Here is a 23,057-nt window from a genome sequence, read left to right on the forward strand (position 1 = left end):
ATTTATGAACAGCACATTATTCTCTAACTTTGCTCTTGGGCACTTCTGAACTATTTTATCTGAGAAGGAAGAAAAAATTGCCTGAGGCTCAAATTTCAGTCCAGATGGTTAAAGTTTGACAAAGTTAAACACAACTGAAACCTCAGTGCCGTAATGGGATGTGTCAGACAGACTTGATAATAGGCAAATTTTAAAAGACTTGCCAATATGAAGTAAGTATTAATTAATTATTGTATTTTGTTTTGGAATATTGAAAGAGAAGCAGTTAAAAAAGGATTAATTCTAACTTTTAAAATGTGTGTAGGATGATTGTTAGTGTTTTATTCTTAATACTTATTTGGAAAAATAGACAGCCTTATTCATGAGGCAGATGTTTAATTTCATACTACAATATACAGCATGTAAAAACACTTCTGATATCAGAGATATGTTTAAGTGAACCATAGAATAGATTTTAAATCTTTGATGCAATCTGATCAGTGATTCTAGGTGGACTGATGTATACAAGGTTCTGTAGTGAAATAGTGTCAAGAATAAACCCTTCAGTGTTGCATTTCGGATACTTTATTCCTGAAATAACTCTAATGGATCTCTTCTCCATTTTTTTCATATTCTTTATTTCCATGGAATTTTAGTCTATGCCTACAGAGTAGCTTCCACAAATGGAAAGAGTAAATAGCTATCTGTGACATACAGAATAGCAGTACAGACCTGAATGTAATAGTGTGAACTAAGGGGATTTTTCAGCGCATCATCATGTCAGAAATACTCTCTAGTTGGGCAGAGCTGACCTGACATAGCTAGCAGAGTTAATGATAGAAGTCTTGCCAGAGCAGCACAGTGTAGTTCATCTTTCTTTATAAGCAGATCTTGCAGCCAATGCAACCTAGCATATACCTGCGTTATAATGTAAATGAGAAAGACTTAGTGTTACCAGTAGTTTCAGTTTGAGGAGTCAGCTCTTACTGCAACAGCTTACAATCAGAAATCAGCCTGTGCTCATACTGCTACGTACATTAGGCTATGAAACTTGTCTCAGGATTAATGTTAGTAAAGTTGAATATATTGCTTTGTAGAATAGCGTATAAATGAAGAGTTCATATTAATAATTCCTCTTTCTATGCAGTGGTTGAGTGGAACCAGGCAGGCAGTGCATTGTGTCAAAGTGATTGACATTAGAATTAGATTGGGTTCAGCATGGGGTGCCTTTGGATGATGTCAGGTGTAACTTAAAAAGAGGAAATATCATACTGTTGCGAGTGAGGATGATGATAATAATGTTCTCCTGGCCTAGCACTTTCCTTCTAAATCCAAGTAAAAAAATCTATCTAATTTTTCCTTGAAAAGTCTTATTTCATCTCTGGAGTGGCTTGCAGTAACAGGTTGAATTTTATCAGGTAATGAAGAGCAGGATCAGATATGCATGAAAAGGGAAAAAGGTTGTGGTCATGCAGTTAAAGAAAAGTGATAACAAAAGCATATTAGAGAGAACATAAAGGACAGCCATAATTCTGATATTTCGTAGCTTCTGAGTATGTGGATCTGCAGCCTTTTAATGCTCTTTTAATGTAGCTTGTGTGTGTTATAGATGTAATAAAAATAGGAACCTAGGATTGTGTTAACATAGCAGGCTTTTCAAGCCTATTTTCTTTCAATATTGACACTTTTTGCTTGAATGGGTTGAAAAATGGGCAAACATAATGTATGTTGTATAAATAATTGAGTAGCATAACAACACAGTAGATAAATAAACTTCTTCTTAACCATTCTGCAATCTGCAGTGCTTAAATTTCCAGTACTGGTTCTGTAGACACAGAGAATATTGCTCAATAATCATACTAACTGCAGTGCTTTTTTCATTTTCCAGGATTTTCTTTACATGCTGTTGGAGGACTTCCCTGAACAAAAAGGGTAAGTGAGAAGGCTAGAAATGTTAAAGAAGAAAGTAGAAATCAGGTCTAGATAATAGTTCTGCTAGTCAGAAATAGGAGCTGAGGTTCTCATTTAGCATTGTTTTTAAAGGCATGTGTAGACATGTATCTGTGCATGCCTCACTCCTCTGAGTCCTCCTACGTGTGAAACACACACGCGAGCCCTGCTGTGACGCTGCTGTCCCTCGCTGCCCGCCAGCAGCGCCTTTACCTCGCCGGGGAAGGGGGCAGTGGTGGGGTCCCAGGGTGCCAGATCCCGCTGTTGTGCCTCATCCGTGATGCTGCCGCTGGCTCAGGCACCGCGGAGCCGCAGGGCCGCGCGCTGCCCTGCAGCTCGGACAGCACGGGAGATGCTTTCCCTCAAGCAGCCGCCTCTTCCTGGGGCTCTCCAGCGTGCCAGGTGGGGGAGAGGTGTAAATCCCTCATGGAAATGGGGTGTTAAGGACCTCACATGCTCTTCGAAACCCTCCTGTGTGTGACCGGCTAAATGTGATGCCACCGCTTTGGAACACAGCTTTGGATTCCCCCCTATTTATTTGTTCACTTGCTCCGGGCTGCTACCAACTACAAATACAGATTCTCTTGGTGGTAGAGCTTGGCAGATAATAATTCCTGCAAATAGTTCGTTCACTGGAAAGAGTCTTTTTGGAGAGCAGAATTCCATAACTCCTCACAAGTTTGGGTGAATAGCTTTTGCTGAGGAAAAGGGAAGAGGAAATTCATAAAAGTCAAATCTATTGCCTTTTTTAGTGAAATGCTTTTACTGTTAATTTAAAAATATTTCAATTTGTATTTTCCTGTCAAAATTGTGTTTCTATATGAAGTATTAAAATATCATAGGGAGAGAAAAGATCGTAAAAAAGCTATGAATACTTTTTTTTTCTTGAGTGAATGACTTTTTTTGTGAAAAAAAAGATTATTTCCAAATACTCCTTTCAAATGATAAATAAGAAAATCCCTACATGCAGCTGTTCCTCTGTGAAGATGTAAGAGGTAATGTCCTTTCTTTCCTCATCACAGTTGCACAACCTGTGACTGCGAGCATTAGTTGAGTGAATAAAGGACATATTCTCTTGCTAAATGTGCTTCACATGCACGCACGTGCGCAGACACAATAATATTATGAGCATATAGACAGTGCCATCTTGACACTTTAATAGTTTTCTGCATATTTTGGAGTAACTGAATTCGTGTCTCCCACCAAAAAATGAGCATAGAGTAAAAATGAGCATAGCACACTGTAAAAAAATAGCAGTTGTGGACTTTTTTGAGTCTGGATAATTGTTTCACTCTTCTTTCTTACACTGCACAGTGATAGAAACTGTTTGTAGCCATGGTTTAATAATCCAGATGTAGAGAACAAAACAATAGCAATATCTTCTAAGAAAGGAACAAGACAGAAGAGGTACTTTAAATATGCTATTATTCTGCATCTTCAAAGTACAGATTTTATTTAGAATAATGGACATAAAACTTGTGACTGTTGTCATTGAGACAACCATTTTTGTAGCAATATGAGGTTAGTTTGAGTGCTGTTACTTTTCTTCAGTAATATATTTGGGCCACTATTTTCTTTACCTTGTGCTTTGGGTTCCCAGCCCAAAAATAATAATGAAAAAGAAATGGGATATGTGGGGAAGCGAGTTATTTATTGGCATATGTAGACTTATTAATAAAATCGCAATTCTTCTGCCATTTTTCATTTGTTTCTTCAAAGCCTAAACTTAGTACTAAGCCTTATTTGAATAAGGCATCTGATTTTCAACCTACGTATATGCCAAAATATTTAAAGGCTTAGTGAGACCACTGCAAAGAAACTATGGCTCCATTTCACTTGCGTCACCTTAGAATATATGGACAAAATTTCACATACATGGTAATATATATTACAACCAGACATGTAGCATATCCGAACTTTTCTACTGCCAATATTACTTTGGGTGAGGATATCAACAGGAATGTCAGCAGTAATGGAACATCTGGACATAAAGGAGACCTTTATTTCTTACGTGCCACAAAGATATACTCTTCAGTGTACTTTATTATTATTATGTAAAAACATACAAATGCCAAAATTAGGACAAGCTTGAAAGATATTAAGCATTTCAGTATTCTATTGTTTGTAATAGATCCTGACCTGAATAATTACAATAAAAAAGAAGTATGTAATCAAGTAATCAAGTCAAATTCTACTCTCATCTGTGGCAACAGAGGAAAGTAACCATAGCTAATTTGTCTTACTGGAGGCTTTTGCAGTCAGAACAGTATTAATATTGGTAGAAAGAAATCATGCAACAGTGTGGAAATCTTTTCTAATCATTAGCTTTGAGTAATGCAACATGAATTTTCCGCTATTGGATACAGCAGGCTGTATCTAAAAGATTTTCATTCTTCTAGGGCTTAAGGTCTTTAGTTTTAGTTACTGGAGACTTTTTTAAGACGTTCCCAGCGATGAGCAGTTCAAAGATACAGCCATAACCTCTTATGTAGTAGACAGCAATTTTTTACTGGCTTTTGTATCCAGAGGAGGAGGATTATATACCTAGTCCTTGGGGTAGTGCAGTTCTTAATCTGACTCAACATCAATGGCAATTTAGCTAGAGAAATCCAGTCTCCAAGACAGGATCCTTCTGTTTCTGGATGTGGCTGAACAACAGTATGGGACAGGCCATCTTTTCTTTTTGTCCATTAAAATCTCCTAACTTGCCTTTAAGACAGGTTTCCTCTATTTATGAAAGACTAATGTCAAGAAAGAAACAAATATCTACCTAGTTTGCAGTGCTCTGCTGTTTTTAAAGTCTTTCTACTATAAAATGCACTGGATAATTCTTTGCATTATCTACACTACTTCCCATCTGCAACTGAGGCATCTTATTATCTGATGCATAATTTGAGATTTGATTACAGTTTATCTAAAAACTAAACCAAAGAACAACAAAAATCCTTCTTTTCTGTCTGCATATCATGGTGCACTAAATTTGATCAAAGCTCACAGTGATTCTGTTCACTGTGAGGCTTACAGTGCTTGCTGTAAATTGATCCTGTCCACATCTGCCCAACATGTGAGCCATGCAAAGACTCAGTGTTTTTAAGGCTCTATAACAGAGCACGAGTTTCACTATCCTCAGATAAATCAGAGTTGCAGCTGCTTATGTTCTTTATGACTGCAAATCTTTCTGAGCAGTTCACTTCTGCTCTTTAGGTTTTTCTGTTGATACTTTTTATTTGATTTGCAATAAAATAAATAAGAGCACTATTAAAGCTATGATTTTAGTATGATACAGCAGACAAAATAAGGCTTGTGTTATGGCTTGGGTATTTGTACCATAAATAACTCAAGTTTACTAACCACATTCCTTGTATTTCTTTAAAAATTGCCAGTTAAGTACTAAATAACATTAAAATAATGCTGTAATTTCAAACTACTCAGCTACAGAAATATATGCCGCCTCCTTTCATGCTTCCTTTCTTATTTACTTGCATGAAAGCCTACTTGTAATAGAGGTAGTGATTTACATAGAGACAAATAGCTGGTAGGCATTTAGCTTTCAAAGTAAATCAACATGAAAGATTTTTTACAGTGTTTTCAATCCTTTTTTTTTTCTCTCTCATGTAAACCAAAGCATATATGCTGAATAAAATTTTAAAAAGATAGACATCTATACTGGGTTAAAAAAAAAAAAAAGGCAGGAGCAGAAAGCTATTGGCAGCTGACAGAATGACTGTTCTCACATGAGTCCATCTCCATATGAGGAAGAACTTCTTTCCTGTGAGGGTGACAGAGCCCTGGAACAGGCTGCCCAGAGAGGTTGTGGAGTCTCCTTCTCTGGAGATCTTCCAAACGCGCCTGGATGCCACCCTGTGCCACGTGCTCTGGGTGTCCCTGCTGGAGCAGAGGGGTTGGACTGGATGGTCTCCAGAGGTCTCTTCAAACCCTAAGCATGCTGTGATTCTATGAGTGTTAGATTTGATTTTAACTGCACCTTGCTATTTAGCTGCGATGGCACACTTTAAAAATGGTCAGTGTCAATTAATATACCTGATGAAGAAAATATGGTCAATGAAATATTTTCAGTGGGATTTGGTAGATGTTCATAAAGTTTCTAGGATGTCCAAGTCCAATGGAAGCCTGCCATACAGAGATCTGTTATAATACTAACTTTTCATTAGTATTAGTGTGGTACAGAACTTGCTTTCAGAGGCCTTGAACATGGCCATGCATGTATGCACATTAGGAGATGATTCCTGGGCTGACCAGCTTGTACTCTGAGCAGTCAGAGGTGAAGGGAGGTAATGGATGCACTAGCAGTCTCATTTTATAGCAGGGAACTGCAGTACAAAGCAATTTAAAAAAAAAAAAAAAGAAGTTGCCCAGTCTTGCAAGAACTCAGTTATAGTACTGATCAATTGAACCCAGATTACTGTGGTCCCGTACAGTTCCTTAACCAAAAAGCCAGTCAGAAAATCAAACACAGACCAGATTTAAGTCCTTACTGGTACTTAAATGCAACATAAGCAGGTGGTAAGTGCCCTTTCTGAATAGGGATGCTTTACTGAACTGCAGCCTCTATAAATATCAGTCTGTGTCCTTTTTTTAGGACATTTGTATTGCGACATCATGTGTTTGATCTATTTTTTGGGCTTGATCCAAATCCCAGTGTAAACCTTAAAGGAGTTTACAGTTCTTCAATGTAGACTCTCAGTCATGTTCAAATTGGAATTTTGCAGCAGTCTGTGTATTACTAATATATTTCAAAGGGAAAACACTGAATGGTAGGAGTGTGGGGTATGAAGAATTGCTTTTTTGATAAGTGCAAGACAAATGCCCTAAATTATGACAAAAGTCTGACTGAGGCTGAGGGCACTGCAGGCAGAGATGTCAACCTTGTGGTCTTTATTCTTGAGAAAAGTGATGAAGCTTCAGGAGAGGCCGAGCAACTTGAGGTAGTATTTCTGCCTGGATTAGCGGGCTGTTAGAGCAGTGCAATTTCCTTCACTATTTTAAGCTCATTTCAAAGACAGTATTTGAGCCTTAAGCTAGTGTTGGCTCTAAAAGCCACAGAAGATAGATTAACCAAAGATACTACCTAGCAAGTGTAGTTTTATTATTTTGCATAGTTTTTTTTCAAAGAAAATCTTGCCCTTTAAGTTTAGCATAGATTCTGAAAAAAAGTGGGAAAAACTGTCATTGTGAGGCTGTGTTTCTCACCTCTAGCTAAAAAGGTAAATACATGAATTTTCGAGTGTTGCTAGCTCTGGTTCAGTTTTGATTCATGCAGTAACAGATAAAAATGATTATTGTGATGTTGTTGCTTGAGACAGATAAGCAAATCAGGAGGTATCCAATCTACTTTTGGCTATATAGAATTGGAGTTCAGTTTAAGTTACTCCTGTATATGCCTTCTGTAGTAACTGGACAGAGAAAAAGCTTCAAGAAAACAGTGTCTTGTTATCCCAGTGTAAGTGAATTCACTGGCTTTTGGAGATGGTTTTTTTTTCTCTCTGTTATCTCTAAGCTGACTAATTTAGACTAGACACCAATTGGTAGAAGACTGTAGTAAGGTAGAAGTAACTGTAGTGAAGAATTCACTACTTAAGTACTCTAACGAACTTGCAAAAATAATAGCTATTAAATGCTAGCCCATTCTGGATGTAAATAATTCACTCGAGTGTAGCACAGTACTCTGTTAAAGGGATGTTGATTTTTTGTTATTTGTAGAAAATGAATTTCCATAGTGATCAGACATGCAGAAAAATGCAGCTTCCTGAAAATCCTGGCTATGTAGAAATGTTTCTGCTTGCTGTTGAGATTGTTTGAACCACATGATTTGAAGGATTTTTTTGTCCTGTGACAGTCTAGTGTTTCCTAGTGTTAAAAAAATACCTTGATGTTACAGATGTAGTGAATGGGAAGATTCTTTTGTCTCTGTGGGAACTGTTCTCTCTTCTGGGACTCTTTAAACCACCTCAGCCTGGCTGATGTGTCATCTGTTACTTGTGAAGACACTGCCAAAGAAAAGTTTGGGCATAAGTTGCATGAATTATCAAGAACTGAATAAAATTATGAAAAAATAGAGAATGAAAGCATTTATATATTTTTTTTGTCACTGTATCTGAATGTTCTCTCTTTTTTTAAAATCTGTAGCTTCTTACGATTTTCAGTATGACGCTGTATCCTGTGTATACAAGCCTATCTTAGTATCTGAATGACGCAGGGTAGCATTTCCAAGGAAAGACTTTCTTATGGCTAAAGCACTGGATGACTGATTTCTGGCATTGTGCCAAAATTCCTATGTATTTTGGACAACCTTATTAAAATGAGACTGCACACTTTTTGCAGATACTATTCAACAGTTACTCAATGAGTAGCCAACTGACTTTCTATTTTGATCACATTCTCCCTCTTCTAATTCACAATTACACAATTTTATTCTGTTGGAAAGACCAACTAATTTTAATGAGACTTCTTTCTTTAAGAATACTGCTACATGCAGGTAGGGATAGTAAATCTCATAACACAAAGGTATATTATATTTGGTTTCTATGTTAAATATGTAATTTAATAATTTAAATACTTGGCCATTCTAAAAGAAACTAGACATATTTTAAAAATGAATACATATGATCAGTAAATATACAGAAAAATTGACTCTATGACTATGTTTGGGGGTCATCCACTAACACTAAACTTGACTGCTTTTGAGTCTTGGATACTTAGTTTTTCCATTTGCATGTCAGGTATAACAATGATTGATCTATCTCCCATGGCCACAGTGAAAATTAGTATTTAGAGATGTTTTAAAATCATCCAGTAAAAATGACTGATGGATTCATTACAAATCATCTTAGTCACTGACACAAGTCCATAAATAAATCTCCTTTAGACTAAGAATTTTGAGCACAGCTTTGTCAGGGTTATTAAAAAAAGTCTGTGTCATGTCATTCAAAAAGAAAAAAAAAATGTGTTGAGTTGCTTTCCTCCTACCCTGGAATTTCAAAATGACTGTTCTTTTCGCAAATGCTTTTTTGCTCATGTGTCAACACTAGACATGTGAAGTTAGCTGCAGGTACTAGGAGGAGTCTCACTCACCAACAAATTGCCACACACATGACATAAATATTCTGAAAAGCAGAATAGATTACATTCATTTGAGGCTTACTCAAGGTATATTTTTCAGTACTGACAGTGTGATAAATGAAAAGAACAACTTTTTTTTTCCTTGGAAATTGATTCCAAAGGAAGTTGAGAAGTCTCTTCAACCTCAGTCAAAGATGAAGCAAAAAAAAAAAAAAAAAAAGTTTATTATACTAAAAAAAAAAGAGAAATACAATTTCATGATTTGCAAATACCTATGCATATGCTTATTTTAGTCCTATTCAGCTTGATCCTGACATGCCATTTCCTTTCATAGCAGTTGGGGCTCCAGACTGTTCTTGGAGTTCACTATAAATGTTACTGCAAGGAACCAAAGTGCAAAAAAAGTTGAAATATTATTAGATATTTGATAACTTTGAAGATGAAAATCCAGCAGTGGCTTTTAAAATCCATAAATCTAAGGAAGTTCATGTTTCTTTTCACTTTCTTAGGGATTTTGTCTTTACATTTGCACTGGTTCCTTAATACTGGGTTTGAATGTCTCCAACTAAATTTTCTCCCTCTGAGATTTTCTTTTCCTTAAGGGAAATAAAATTCCACTCAAGAAGATGTTGTGCACCTGCTCATACTTTACATGTGTTTCTTTACATGTTGTCTTCTTACATGTGTGTCATGTCATACTTTAAATGCAGTTTAGCCTTCTGAATTCTATCAACTCTCATAAACACTGTATTTATTTTTTAAGTTTTAAACACAAAATCTAATCTGTGTTTAATTTGCTTGCGTCATCTCTGGTGATACTGTTTTTTAAAAAATGAAGAATATAGTAGCACGGCATTACAAACTAATACCTGAAATCAAGATTGTACTTGGCTTCTACAAGGTTAATTTTAATGCGAAAAAAAATGTTAGTATATCCTCTAAAACTCTTATTAATTTTTTTAAAGGTCTGGGCTAACCATTAAAAGTATCTTCCAGAATTGGCTTGACACTTCTGGAATACCAAAGGTAAATGCAAAATATCTCTTTCTGTAGGCTTGCATTTCACTTTACTTTCCATGTTATCTAATGATTACTTTAAGTTAACAATAGATATGGTTTTAGAATTAACTGGAATTAATTTTGTTGATGACTGTTTTCCATACCTTTATACAGTGTTCATATGGATTTAGTTTTATTGGTTGCAGGCTTTTGCTTCTACTGTCATCTCAAAGAACCTGCTAAAGGGCAAATCTTTATACAAAGTCTGCTTTTACTATACATTGGAGTTCATTGTATAACTTATTTTCCCTTAAGCTGACATCAGTTACTTGGGATTTATCTTACCTAGTGTATTGTATTTGTTTCCTCTTTGTGTTAAACGTGTTCATTTAAAAATACTTTTAAGAGTCTATAGGTCCTAGTTTGCATGGGCAAATGTAAAGCGCACATAATGCAGCAAGACTGGGGCTCCGTGGAGTCAGCACGTTCATGGGCAGAGTTGTCAAAATAGCTGGAGAGTTGAAGGTGGTAAGGACCGGTCACTGGACCTGATCAGACACCATGCCTGAGCTCTGCCCTTGGCTGCTTTAGAGAAGGTATGTTGCACATGTCCATTGTGCCCTATATCCTACTGGAGCTTCTTTTGGAAGCTTTGTCCTGAGAACAGAATATTCTAGGAATAATACTTGAAGAGGCTAGAAAATCAAGGTGAAGATTTTGTTTGTTTGCTTGTTTTCTGTAAAAGTTTTGAAAAGCAAATTAGCATTACCTGGGGGAAAGTATAATCATGTATCACGATGTTCTGTCATTTCTTGAAGAAAGGTGTTTATTTTTCATACTACATTTTGATAGGAGATAATTTTTAGTATTACACCTTGATGAAGCATTTATTCTATGCATTGTAGAACAGCTGCTTTGAGTAGAGGGGAGAAACTAGTGTTAGTTAGTATTTTAAGATGCTGAACTACCCCAGCATACCTAGCAAGTAGTTTTATTATCCCCTGCAACTATGTATTGGATATACATGCAAAATATGTAGTTAAAATATTTCCACATCCAGCAGGCTTTTCAATCATTGTAAATTTTCTTCAAAGACCAAAGAGATTTTGCTGAGAGTTTGGTTGTTCTGTAAAAATAACAACGTCAACTAGAATGGTACTGACTTAGCATTCTTCCTTTGAGAATCAGCCTGCCCTCTTCTCTATGTCCATCAATAAACTCTTTGATGATGTACCCTCAGTGCCTTCAGCACTTCTCATGCTCTTGCAGAAACTGGTCTCCACTTTATTGAAAGAAAGCCATTCAGTGAACTAGAAACCTTGTTCACTTAGTGCTTCATTAAATCATTGTGGAAGTGGGGAAAAAACCCTTATTGCTGAAGTCAAGACTGCTGAGGTTGCTAGAGACAGGAGTTTCTTGTATAACCTAAAAAGAGCTGTATTTACTGACTGTAGAACTATAACCTGAATCTGCTAGGTTTTGTACAGAAACTGATAGAAATACCACTTGAAGTATTTAGTCTATCTTCTTTTTCAGCCAGATATTAATTGGACTAATTTGACTAATGTGATGGATCAGGGCTGGCAAAGAAACACTTAGTTACATCTGTGTGAACCACCTGCATCATAACTGGCAGGCCAGAAATTCCACAAATCTGATTTATCCTCTCTCACATGAGTTGGAAGGTGAGCAGACTAGACTGGGAGGGAGGGCTGCTCTCTGCCCCTTTAGATTAGGTGAGAGGGCTGAGCCCACCAGTGGTGTGAGCTCTATGGGGGACAGAGTTGACTACTACAGTTGACTCTCAAATAATGGAGCAACTGAGAAGAGGTTGAAGAGTCTCAGTTCCCAATCAAAGAGAGAGCAAGAGCAGCCTTTGCCTTACTTGGGACTTGGCAACTTTCTGCTCGTCGCTCTTGTTTTGCTAACAGCATTAAGAACCTTGTAGCATGGGAGTTGGATGTACTCTTAATCCTGCAATGCATGATCTTAAAGGGTTTGTTATCAGGACAAAATACATCTATTAGTGTTTCAGCAGATATCTATGAAAGAGAATTTGAGAATACCCACATTTTAAAACATTAAATTTACAAATGGTATCTAATTCTCTACTGCATTTGCTCTTTCTAAAGAGACTTTTCTGTGTAGTGGTATAGGGAAATACATATCCAGCTGCCCGTTTGGAAAATCAGGTCAAGATGTAGTTCGTTTATATCTCTACCATATGTGAGTGTTTATGTTTTATAGTAGCTCTAGCTGTTACCATGGCATTTTTTTATTTTTATGTTTTGGTGGTTTCTGCTCAGGAAATTCATGTGAGTCATTCAATATAAAGAAAACTCACTGTTCCTCACTCATTTACAGTATTATCTACCCAAGTGTTTTTAACCATTTTCTTCTGTGGCTATATCCAAATCTATCTATCACCTGTACACATTTGGTACTCTAAAATTTGATGGCAAGAAGGTTGTATAAAAAGAGAGTTGGTAACCCACCCCACCAATTCATTATCCTCATGTCAGTGTCTAACTTAAGGATGCCGGCTGGATGGATAAAGGTAACTACTTTACAATCTCCTGGCTGCTGAAGCAACGTTAGTTAAACATTAGTTTTCCAAAGGAAAAACTAGCATTTGTATTTCTTACAGTCATCTGTCTTGGTATCTGTGTAATAGGAGATCCTTTACTTGTTCCATTTGCCATCTCTTACACTTTTTATACTTGTTTTTATACCATTTTATATTTGTTATTCCTAATAGAAGAAACTTTAATATCTGTCTATTTCTATTAGCATTATACTCTTGGAAAGGGCTCTTTTTTTTTTTTTTTTCCCTTGTCAGGGGGTAGTTTCCAAGCTCATATACCAATCAAGTACCAATCAAGAGTATCTACTAAAGTTAGGGAATTCATACTGATAAATAAACCAGAATTTGGCCCACTGCATTTGAAAAAAAATCTACATACCAGATTACAGTTCCAAATTCTGTATTTTTCAAAGCCTTAAAAGTTAATCTTATAAATGAGGGTGTGTGGTAATGACTGACCAATCCTTTCCTACACAGAGGAATGGCACAGCAGAGTGGTTTCTTTGCAGGCATGCTGTGCAATAAGGTTTTCTCATACTCAAAACAATAAGCAACATAAGAGATGAAAAGTAAACATTTCTGAAATACAAGGTTTCGGAAGTTTGTTTGTTTGTTTGTTTTGTTCTTTTTTCCTGGGAACACATTGTGGCTGTGTTAAATGAGATGAAGTATGTTGCATTGTTGGAAAAAAACACTTGGAAAATACTTACCAAATCAAGTATCAGCAACCTTCAACATGTACTTAACTCTCAGAGTGACTCACCGGGGGATTATAGCAACTTTTCATCCTGTGTGGGGCTAGTAATGACTTAGCGCCACTCACTTTATTCGATGAGTTAAACTGGCAAGGATTAGAGCCATAAGAACAAAACATCATTTATAGCTGGAAAGCACCTAAGAAATCACTTAAATCTACTTTATCCCTGCCACTGATGACTTGTTCTCTAACACACAGCTTCTGTTGTATTTTCCAGTCCTTGTGGTTGGTTTGCCTTCATTTAATTAGAGTTTAAGACTAAAAGATCATATGTTTTTAAGGAAGATTTTTTTCTATTTTATATAGGCTTTTTTTTTTCTTTTTTATTGTCCAGTCACTAATACTTGAATTTATTTTTTTTTACCCTAGACAATTCCTAAAGTATACTTTAACACATTTTCCCATTTACAACACCGTAGTGCCCTATTTAATGAGCAATAAACAAATAAATGTTAGATGATCTCTGAATTTCATACATTGCCATATGTACTTTTCAAATATTACAGTTTCTGCACCTTTTCTTTTCCTCTGTAAAACTGCTCTGTTTCTTAGCAAACTATTCCTGGTAAACCTGCTATCTGGAATGTTCCATGGGTGTGCCTCTGGTTTGCAGCCTTGTGTTATGAAAACAATCGTCAGATTCACTTCAAGTTAAAAAAAGAGAAATATTTAGTCCATTCCTTTGTAACATGTTTTCCATCAGAACTTTCAATGAAACCTCGAAGTACTATGTAGTCACATTGCTGCAGACACTGGGAGAAACTCACCAAACATCCTCTCAAAATTAGGAAAAAATCAAGAGTTGATAGAACTTTTCTCAATACCCTTTTTCTCCTTGTTCCTCTTATTAAAACTTAATTCTTTCAGCCCATTCTACCTTAAATAGAACTTCCTAATTAAAATAGGTACATCTAGCAGTTATGTCGGAGTAGGTACAGCTCTGAAAAAGAAATGAAAATGAGCATGAAAATGGTTTCTAATTCCAAATGAACACTGGAATACAATATTTTGGTACACAATTAAAAGTTTTCCATATAAAAGGATTTTTTTTCCTTCTTCCTGCTGTCTTTTTTCTTCTTCTGTAGCTTAAAATTGTTTTCAGTGAGGCAGCAGTAGTTTAAGTTCCAGCAACTAATGTTGTGTGTAAACAAACTACACTTCTGTAAGTACATGGTCAACAAAATCTGCCATTGGGGAATATTTATTTATTCAGTACTTTTGTTCTTTTTTGTGTATTGGACATATTTGTACATTGCCTCTTGGATTGTCCTATTTGAGAAGAAAATGGATTGAATTGGATTGGAAAGGAAACTCATAGCAAAACTTCACAAAGCCATTAAAAAATTGAATAAAAATGTAATTTGTAAAATGTCCCAGAACAATGCAAGTAATGTCTTTTTGGGGGTTGATAAATTTTTAGAGGATGTTATAGCAGAAGCTCAAGTGTTTGGTATGATTTCTGATAAAGCAATTTATTATTGAGAAGGTTCCTGTTTTTTGCCCCTGTTACAAACTTTATAGACTTCTTATTTCCTTTTACTAATAGAAAATGATGGATGACGGATAAAGGCATAGCTATGCAAGAGCATGATAGGTTAGCTGTTGCAGTCAATTACTACGAAACCAGCCAAATCAGAATACTTTAAAAGAATGCTCTTGCTATAATTTTGAATGAAGTTTAACAGTTGTGTAGCTAACTTTTACAAAGTTTGTTATAGAATCTTTCAGCAGAAAAGTCATTCTTACTGGATCAGAGTGTAGCTTAAGGCTTGTGTGTAACATGATACTTTTTTGTGATTCCTACTCATGCCTTAGCTTGTAGTATTTTCTGCTTGGATCTGTTTAATCACATATTGGTGGATGGCAACACTGAGTCAGTTAACAAGTGAAATTATTTGTGCAGCAAAAATATGTTTTTAGACATTGGCATTGATAATGACATCTGAAATAGGAAAATCTCATTCAAACTCAAAATCTGTGGAAAAAAATGGAATGGGATATGAAGAGTTATAATTTCATCTTATTGAATGAAACTTAACCATGGCTCTGTTATACTTAATTTAAAAGTTGGCATTAAGTATTAGTTACAAGGATAATACTCAAGTTTACTGCTTCACGGAATCACGGAAGGGCTGAGGCTGGAAGGGATGTCTAGAGAACATCTAGTCCAACTCCTCTGCTGTGCACCCAGAGCTCCCTGTGCAGAGAGGATTCATCCAGGTGAGTGTTGAGTATCTCCAGAGAAGGAGACTCAACAGCCTCTCTGGGCAACCTGTGCCAGTGCTCTGTCACCCTCACAGTCAAGAAAGAAAGAAGTTTTCCTCAAATTCAGGTAGAACTTTCTGTGCTTCAGTGTCTGGCTGTTACCTCTTGTCCTGTCACTGGGTACCAGAAAACAACAAGGCTCCATCCTCTTGACACCCTCTCTGAAGATTCTTGTATACATTTATTAGATCCCATGTCAGTCTCTTCTTCTCCAGGCTAAACAGGCCCAGCTCGCAGCTTTTCCTCATATGACAGATGCTCCAGGTCCCTAATCATCTTTGCAGCTGTATGCTGGACTCTATCCCGTAGCTCCACGTCCCCCCTTTACTGGGGAGCCCAAAACTGGACGGAGTCCTTAACTGACCCCTGAGATCTGTGGAGACTTGTGTATTTTCATATCATTCCAGAGAATATAATTGATTGATATTTGAACTCTAATGAGTTGATATTTAAGAATTAGTCAGAAGAAAGCTCAATTACTATATTGAGAGAAGTACTTATTCTTGTACTTGGAAAGCATACTTTGAAGCATACTTTCAGTGAAAATGGTTTGCTTAGATATGAACCTGCTTGCAGATTGGAAGATTTGAAAGAACCTTAAAATGTTCTTCAAAATTTAAATTAGCACGTAGCAATAATATAAGCTGATAAATGGAAAGTCTCATGATAACAAACAAAAATAAGACAAATCTTTATGATATGAATCATTGGTGCTTTATTTTTTTCAGAAATTAGCAATGTTACTATCAGCATCGCATCTTCTTTTCCTGGAAGAGGAGATTTGGGAAAATGTAAAAATGATATGAAACAAAATGTATACTATGGTCAGGTGCATAAATGTCAGATGAATCACGAAGAGAAGCAAACCAAGACAGATTGCACAAACAGGCTTTCTTTCTCTCCATGCTGTTAACTCTTTAAAATACTTATTAGTTAAAGTCTGTCCTCTTGGAAGCCCTTCTATGCACAGAAATATGAGAACTAAGAACAAAATTAGGGACCTATGGACAGAATTTGGTGCAGAAAGTGTACTGCTGGTGGGAAATTATCAAATAAGCTATCTGGTGTGCCTTTGTTTAAATAAGTCTTACACTGATCTAAAATTATTCGTGAAAAATGGACTTGTAATTTATTTGGCTGTTGCTGTAGATCTTACCTGATATGCTGTTAAATAAGATGTATTTTGGTTTGTTGAATAGGTAAAATGATGTATCATTATATGCCAGTAATGACTCAAACTTTTTTCAGAACTCGTTTATTATCTAACAAACCAAGCATACCTTAGAAAACTGTTGAAGTTTTGGAGAGTTGGGCTAAGTTTCTTCAGTGTTTTATTTGATTACTTTGTTTAGGAATAAAATATATAGAGAGAACTCATGATCAGCAGAGCACTGTTCTGAATTATTTTGTGATCACACTGTAAAATTGGAAAACGAGATGCCTCATGTAAGGCACCTACATACTGCTTAAAAACTAGATGTCTAGATTCAGACATCCTGATGTCTGAACTAGATGTTTAGTTTTAAATGTTAATTTTGAAAATATGGGCTATAACATTTCAATGTCTCTTTTCTAATTTCTAAAGTGAAATTTAAAGTATTCTATAGGAGTTTTAGGAGCATTAATTTAGTTAGCCATTTACTACAGAAAAAAAATGTTTTTGAAATTTTCAACTGAGACTGTGGATCTGTAGTAAGGCATATTTCACTGGATCTAGTTTAATGACCTGCTAAAACATCGGCTTATTATTCAGTCAAAAGTCAGATTTTCAGAAGCATCTGTTTCTTTGCACTACCTTTCAGCATTTTATGGGTATATGTGTGTGTGTGTGTGTGTGTGTGTGTATATATATATATCTCCAGCTCTGAGGTATGATAAATAGTAGTACAGTAAACCTGAACGAGTAATAGCTTGTTCAGAAGGCTGACATGCATTCGAAATAAATGTCCCATTTCTAAAGTTGATGTGGACAGGATTCCTCAGGTCTGCGCATTATAATCTGTTTTAAGTTTGCTAAATCTCCAGCAGTCCTTCTGGTTCCTTTTTCCTGTTACTTGCATTGCTGAACACAAAAGCTGTTATGTGCAGAATGACTAAGCTTATCCCTAGTAGAAAGGAGTTATGTTCGGTATCTAAAGAACAATAAAGTTTTACTGCCTGGCTGATCAATGCTGGATCAAGTTCACATTCCCAAACTCCCACTCTCCCACCTACATATGCAGGGGTGGAAACATAGCAAAGAAGGGGAGTACAGGTCCTGTTTTGCACAGAGATTTTGAACTGAGACTTGCCTAATATGGACACAGCTGGGTTTGCACAGCAATAAGCAACGGTCTTAATCCACTCCTTCTAAAAACATCCAAAGAAAATCACAGAAGTTAGCAACCAATTATTTTTTACCCTACCCATTGGTTCCTTTAGCCAATGGAAACAACTCATACAGACTTAAATATTTTAGATAGTACCTTGCAAAATAACAGATTTTCTATATTATTTAGGAAACAGCAACCATCTAAATGACTGAAATATCTCCAGTTTAGAGTCCTTTATAGCTAGTTTTAGTGCACTGGATGCAGGATATGAAATAATCAGAAGTCAAGTGCTACTCTAAGAAATAATATTTGAGATATTTCTAGTGCATGAGGATAAAGATTTGCCCATGAAGCTGGGGTAAAAATTGCATGTGAACAGTGCAAGAGACCATCTTCCCAGTGGTCTTGGGTTTTTAAAAGGAGCATACAGATTACTGTTTTAATAGACTGAAAAAGATCGCTGCTTTATGGACTTTCAGAGATGTATGCTTGCAATTGGAAGAAATGAATATGCAGAGGAGATTTCTTATGCATATGAATGAACACATATTATGTAGCTGAAGTCCCTGTAGCCCTAGGTAGTGTTGACTTCCATTTCTCAATATAATAATTCTTAGCAATACCTAGAAATGAGTGTGGATGTTTCCTGACAGAGCTCTTTCTGTGGCTGAGATTACCCAGAAAATAGTGACTTGCTGTTTCATGCAGTGCTCCAGTGAAAAACTCACAGTAATCCTGAAGGGTGAGCACCTGCCACTGCATTCCCAGCTGGCCCAAGTCTGGAGCTCTTGCTCTTAAACTCAGTGCTTCTTTCACACGTTGTGCAAAATCACTGAACCACTCAAGTAGTTTGTCTGTACTTCTAGAGAGCAGATTGCAACATTCATTCATCTCCATCTCCATCTGTTCCATAACATTGTTGTAATTAATATAAAGATCTTTCCTGGTTTATATTACCAACAGTCTTACTGACCTATTCTTATCATGCAGTAGTGCTTCATAGTCAGACTGAGGTATAGGTGATGGCCAACGCCCGTTTAATCACAGAGAAAATAAGTGCTTCTAAAACTTGTTCCATCTCCATAAAAAAGGGATTTTTTTCCAAGATGCTTTAAATATTCTGTAGGCCCACAATGAAATCTAAATGCCAAAGTGAACATGTCTAGGGAAAGATCTGAAAGGTTTGAAAGGTCTGTTGGCTGAGAAGGCTATTGCTCAAACTAAAAATGAGCAGTAAAGGTCATGGTTCAGCTTATGGTTATTATGCTTAGCATATGGGCTAACAGGGTTTCATGGCCAGAGGGCTAATTGACTTTTGCTTTGAGTATGTCTCTTTACCAGGGCTGTTTGGTAGAGCTTTTTATTGCTTCAAGAGATCAGTAAGACTCTAAGATCAGTAAACCTCTCAAAGACACTTTCCCATTTATATTTTAAGATAGTTTTCAGGCAGACATAAAGACTGCTTCTTTTTCTTCCAACTCTTATGGTGGAGAAGTAAGGAAAACACTATTTGTCACTCAGTGGTGATTTTCAGGACTGCCTTTTATCTGTGTTCCAGCAGGTTTGTTCTATTTATTTTTTTCTTTTTTTCTCCCTGTAATTTCCAAAAACACAAAGGGCTTTCAAAGTCCTATGTAGTTTTGGCCAGCCAGCAACTACCCACTGTCTACCAAGGTCTTGCTTTTGGATGGAGCTGAAGGGAATTTTACAGAGGATTCCTTTATGTTAAAGATGCTGAAGCCCCAGTCCTTGTCCTCTGGATTCAAAATGCTGGGCTTCAAATTACTTTTAAACTGAAGGAAGAACCAACCTGAAATCTCTGAAATCTGAGGTCATGCTTTCATCCATGACTGTTTTAAAAATCACATCTCTTTCTTACAAATTGTCTTGCTCCTTCTAGAGGAAGATGCCACAATTTACATAACTGTATCTATTTCATATATATATGTATAGTTTACTCTAAGTTATATTATTTGGGGAGCTTGTAGTCAGGTGCTCATGGGTATTTTCTTTATCAGATTATGAACCTAATCTTGTACTGAATCGTGGCTACCATGATTCATCTCCATGAAGGAACTTTCTCCCTAAGGCAGAGTTGCAAACATGAATATGATGGATGTATTTGTAGTACCCTTTTGAAAAAACGTTCATGACACTGTATTTGAAAATCATGTTCTAACGTGAATGTTTTTTTTTTCAAAGAGGTACTGAAAGAACATCCTCAAAGTTATTGTTTCAACAGGTTTTGTCTCTTGGAGGTAAAGATATTTTTCAGGAAGGGCAAGTTTCGCCTGAAAATCACAACTCTTTGTAAGGATCTATCATCAGACACAGAATACTAGTCCCATGAGTGTTTATGGCAGAGACTCTCCTGGTGGAATTAGAGTATTTGGATTTTTCTGTATCAACATAAGCGACCAAAACACAATACCTAAAATACAGTTAATCTCAGGAGCAATTTGATTTTTCATTTCCTTGCATAAAGCTGTTGCCAAGAAAAGTGCTCCAGTTCACTTGGGCGACTTACTGTTCTTACACGGGCACATTCTAGGCTAGACTTCTTTTTCAGTAGTTTTCATCAACCACTGATGTACTCTTCCTTCCAAGAACAAGCTGCGGTGTGAATGCACCAGCCATCCTATTATTGTCGGTTGCAGCCCACTGCTTGTTAGTTTCTCTGCCAAATTCTGGTAACAGTGGGATTTTAAGACCCTTCAAATCATTGCCCCACAGACCTAATGTTTCAAGCCATTATCAATCACCTTGTAGCTGCTGGATTAAATACTCCTTGAATTTTCAGTTTCTGAACCTTTTTGCAAAATGTTGGAAGAGCCAAGTCCTTTCCACTGAAGCAGCTTTCGGATTGCACAGGCTGCACAGATGCCTCATTTTCAATTTCAGAATAAGATAATTCCCAGCTTAGACTAATATTCTCAAGCTTTCTTTCAATATATTTTCTGACATGGTAATTATATACTTTGTATTTTATCCTAATTCATTTAAAAAGCTTTTCTTCATTTTTCTAAAAGAAAATTTTACTGTTTTCACTTCTCTTTCTTTAAAAGTAGTCAGCATGGATCTATTTGCATAGAAGGAAACTGCATGGGAATCCATCTTTTTGTATGTATGTTACATGGAAAAGCACAGGAAGGTGCAAAATCCCAATTTGTATGCCAGCGAACCCCTAAAAAATATGTGATATAACAGTAAAATCTTTAGATGAATATTCTGTGCTCTTGCTGGTGTACACATAGATCTGCTTATGTTATAGTGGGTTTGTATGCCTGGCATAAAATTCAGTAATTGAGGGGAAAAACAAATCTCTAGGGAGGAGGGGTTGGGAAATATGACTTGACTGATTTGCTTTTCTATTTCTTCCACTTTGCAGAAGCTCTTTTGAAATTTCTTTACAGTAAATAATTTTATTCCATTTTACATTTTTTTTAATATTTGCCTTCCAGTATCTGAGGACTATTGGCAAATCAACAAAACTGATTCACTATTCACCTAGGATAAAATGATCTTCTTAGTTTATCAACATTGGATGCTTTAGAGTCAGAGCAGTACAGCCAACTGAAATTATACAGTTTGTGCGAAAGAAAACTGCATGTCAGTAGTTCTTCACAAAATCAAGAATTGCCACTAGTAGCGATCACAGCCTAAATTGTTTAATGCCTTTGTTTGTTTGTTTGTTTCCAATTTGAAATTTAGCAGTTGCCTGTTGACCAAATACCCTGTTGTTTTCTAAACTATGTACAATCCTGAAAGTTCAGTACGTGCTTAGGGTCTGGTCTGACTTGAAGAATATAGGAGGTAAATTGTTACCTAAGTTACGTACTAGAATATTCACCCAATGGGTGGAAAGTGCTACCTTCTCCCATATAATTCAAAATTCAGTTATGTTTAATCCTGTTGGTTCAAGAGAAAGGACTGTATCATTCTTGGAGATGAGATAAATGCTTGTTGAAATCAAATGTTTACATAGGTCAGCTCCATTAGGAATCCGTGGAATAACTTTTTCCAAATTGAAGAAGGATATGCTGGACTGATGAATCCTTTCATTCCAGTTGGAAGGGGATCCAAGTATGACAGGTCAATCTCATGTGACACTGCACACATAGGACTGCTGATGGAGGGCTAGGCAGTCGTTCTCCCATTGAGTCAGTCCATTATCTTTTTGCTCTGCCTCCCTCATGCCTACCATAAGGTCTTTGCGTCCAGAAACAGGGAAGAATACAGTAGACCAGCCGTTCATCACAGGATAATCCTTTCTTTTCTTTCTCCCTCGTGTTTTTTTTTTTTTTTCACAAGCAAATTTTTCTGATCGGCCCATGAGCTGGACCTTCCCGAGGCCCCGTGGAGCAGCGCTGGCGGCCGCGCGCGCAGCTGCTCCTTGTGCCGCCGGCCCTGCTGGGCAGGCTGCCGGGCTCCGTGCCGGCCGCGTCCCGCCGCGGGCACCGAGCGCGGCGCTGAGCCCGCCCTCGCCTCCGCCAGCCACCTTGACGTTTCCAGGAAAGCTGCGAGCTGTTCCTGCGCGTTCCCTTAACTGCGGCGCAGCGCCCAGGCGGAGAAGAGGAGATAGCTCTGAGCTTTAGCACTCATCGCGTTTGCTTGTTTGGGGATTTTCATATTCAAGGTTGCCAGGTCCAGAAATCAATGTCTCCTGTAACTTCTTTTCCCCTTAGTTTTCTCCAAACTTTTGATAGGAAGGGAAGTGTAATTCCTCAGTGTATTTTGTGAAAAATTGGGTTAGCTGTGCCTATGACCTTTGTTCTTGCCGTAACATTTTCTGTAGAAATGAAAGATCTAAACTGTTAACTGATTCAAGGAAGCCTCGTTTATTAGGCAATTTGTGTTTGCCGTGAACATCAATCTCAGGTCATATTCTTGTTCACTGTCTTTGTGCTATACTCTATTATTCTTTCTTCATTTAAACACAGAGTTCAAGAGTCAATTTATAGCAGCTTTCAGACAACCCTTTAGCAGCAGATCTGCTGTAGTTTAACAATATGAGAATAAGTTGTCAATACCTGTTTTAAATAGACCTGTTGTGAGTGTGAAATAAAGGGTCCTAATAAGATATTATACTGATATCTCTACTAAGAAGTTCTTCTTTGTGTAATACTTCATG

At 36.8% G+C, this 23,057-nt stretch overlaps 1 protein-coding gene across 1 annotated transcript in view; it reads left to right on the top strand.

Moving 5' to 3' along the window:
- Positions 1 to 23,057, top strand: part of LOC104574598 (aminopeptidase O (putative)) — a 134,380-nt gene that overhangs the window by 32,789 nt on the left and 78,534 nt on the right. Inside the window, exons 7-8 of the mRNA XM_088525674.1 lie at positions 1,868 to 1,911; positions 9,975 to 10,035. Of these exons, the coding sequence (XP_088381800.1) occupies positions 1,868 to 1,911; positions 9,975 to 10,035 (105 nt within the window). The remainder of the gene's footprint in view (positions 1 to 1,867; positions 1,912 to 9,974; positions 10,036 to 23,057) is intronic.

This window comes from Tinamus guttatus, unplaced genomic scaffold, assembly GCF_059628265.1.
Source record: "Tinamus guttatus ecotype Peru unplaced genomic scaffold, ASM5962826v1 Tinamus_guttatus_pri_ptg000236l, whole genome shotgun sequence".
In the NCBI taxonomy this organism is placed as follows: Eukaryota; Metazoa; Chordata; class Aves; order Tinamiformes; family Tinamidae; genus Tinamus; species Tinamus guttatus.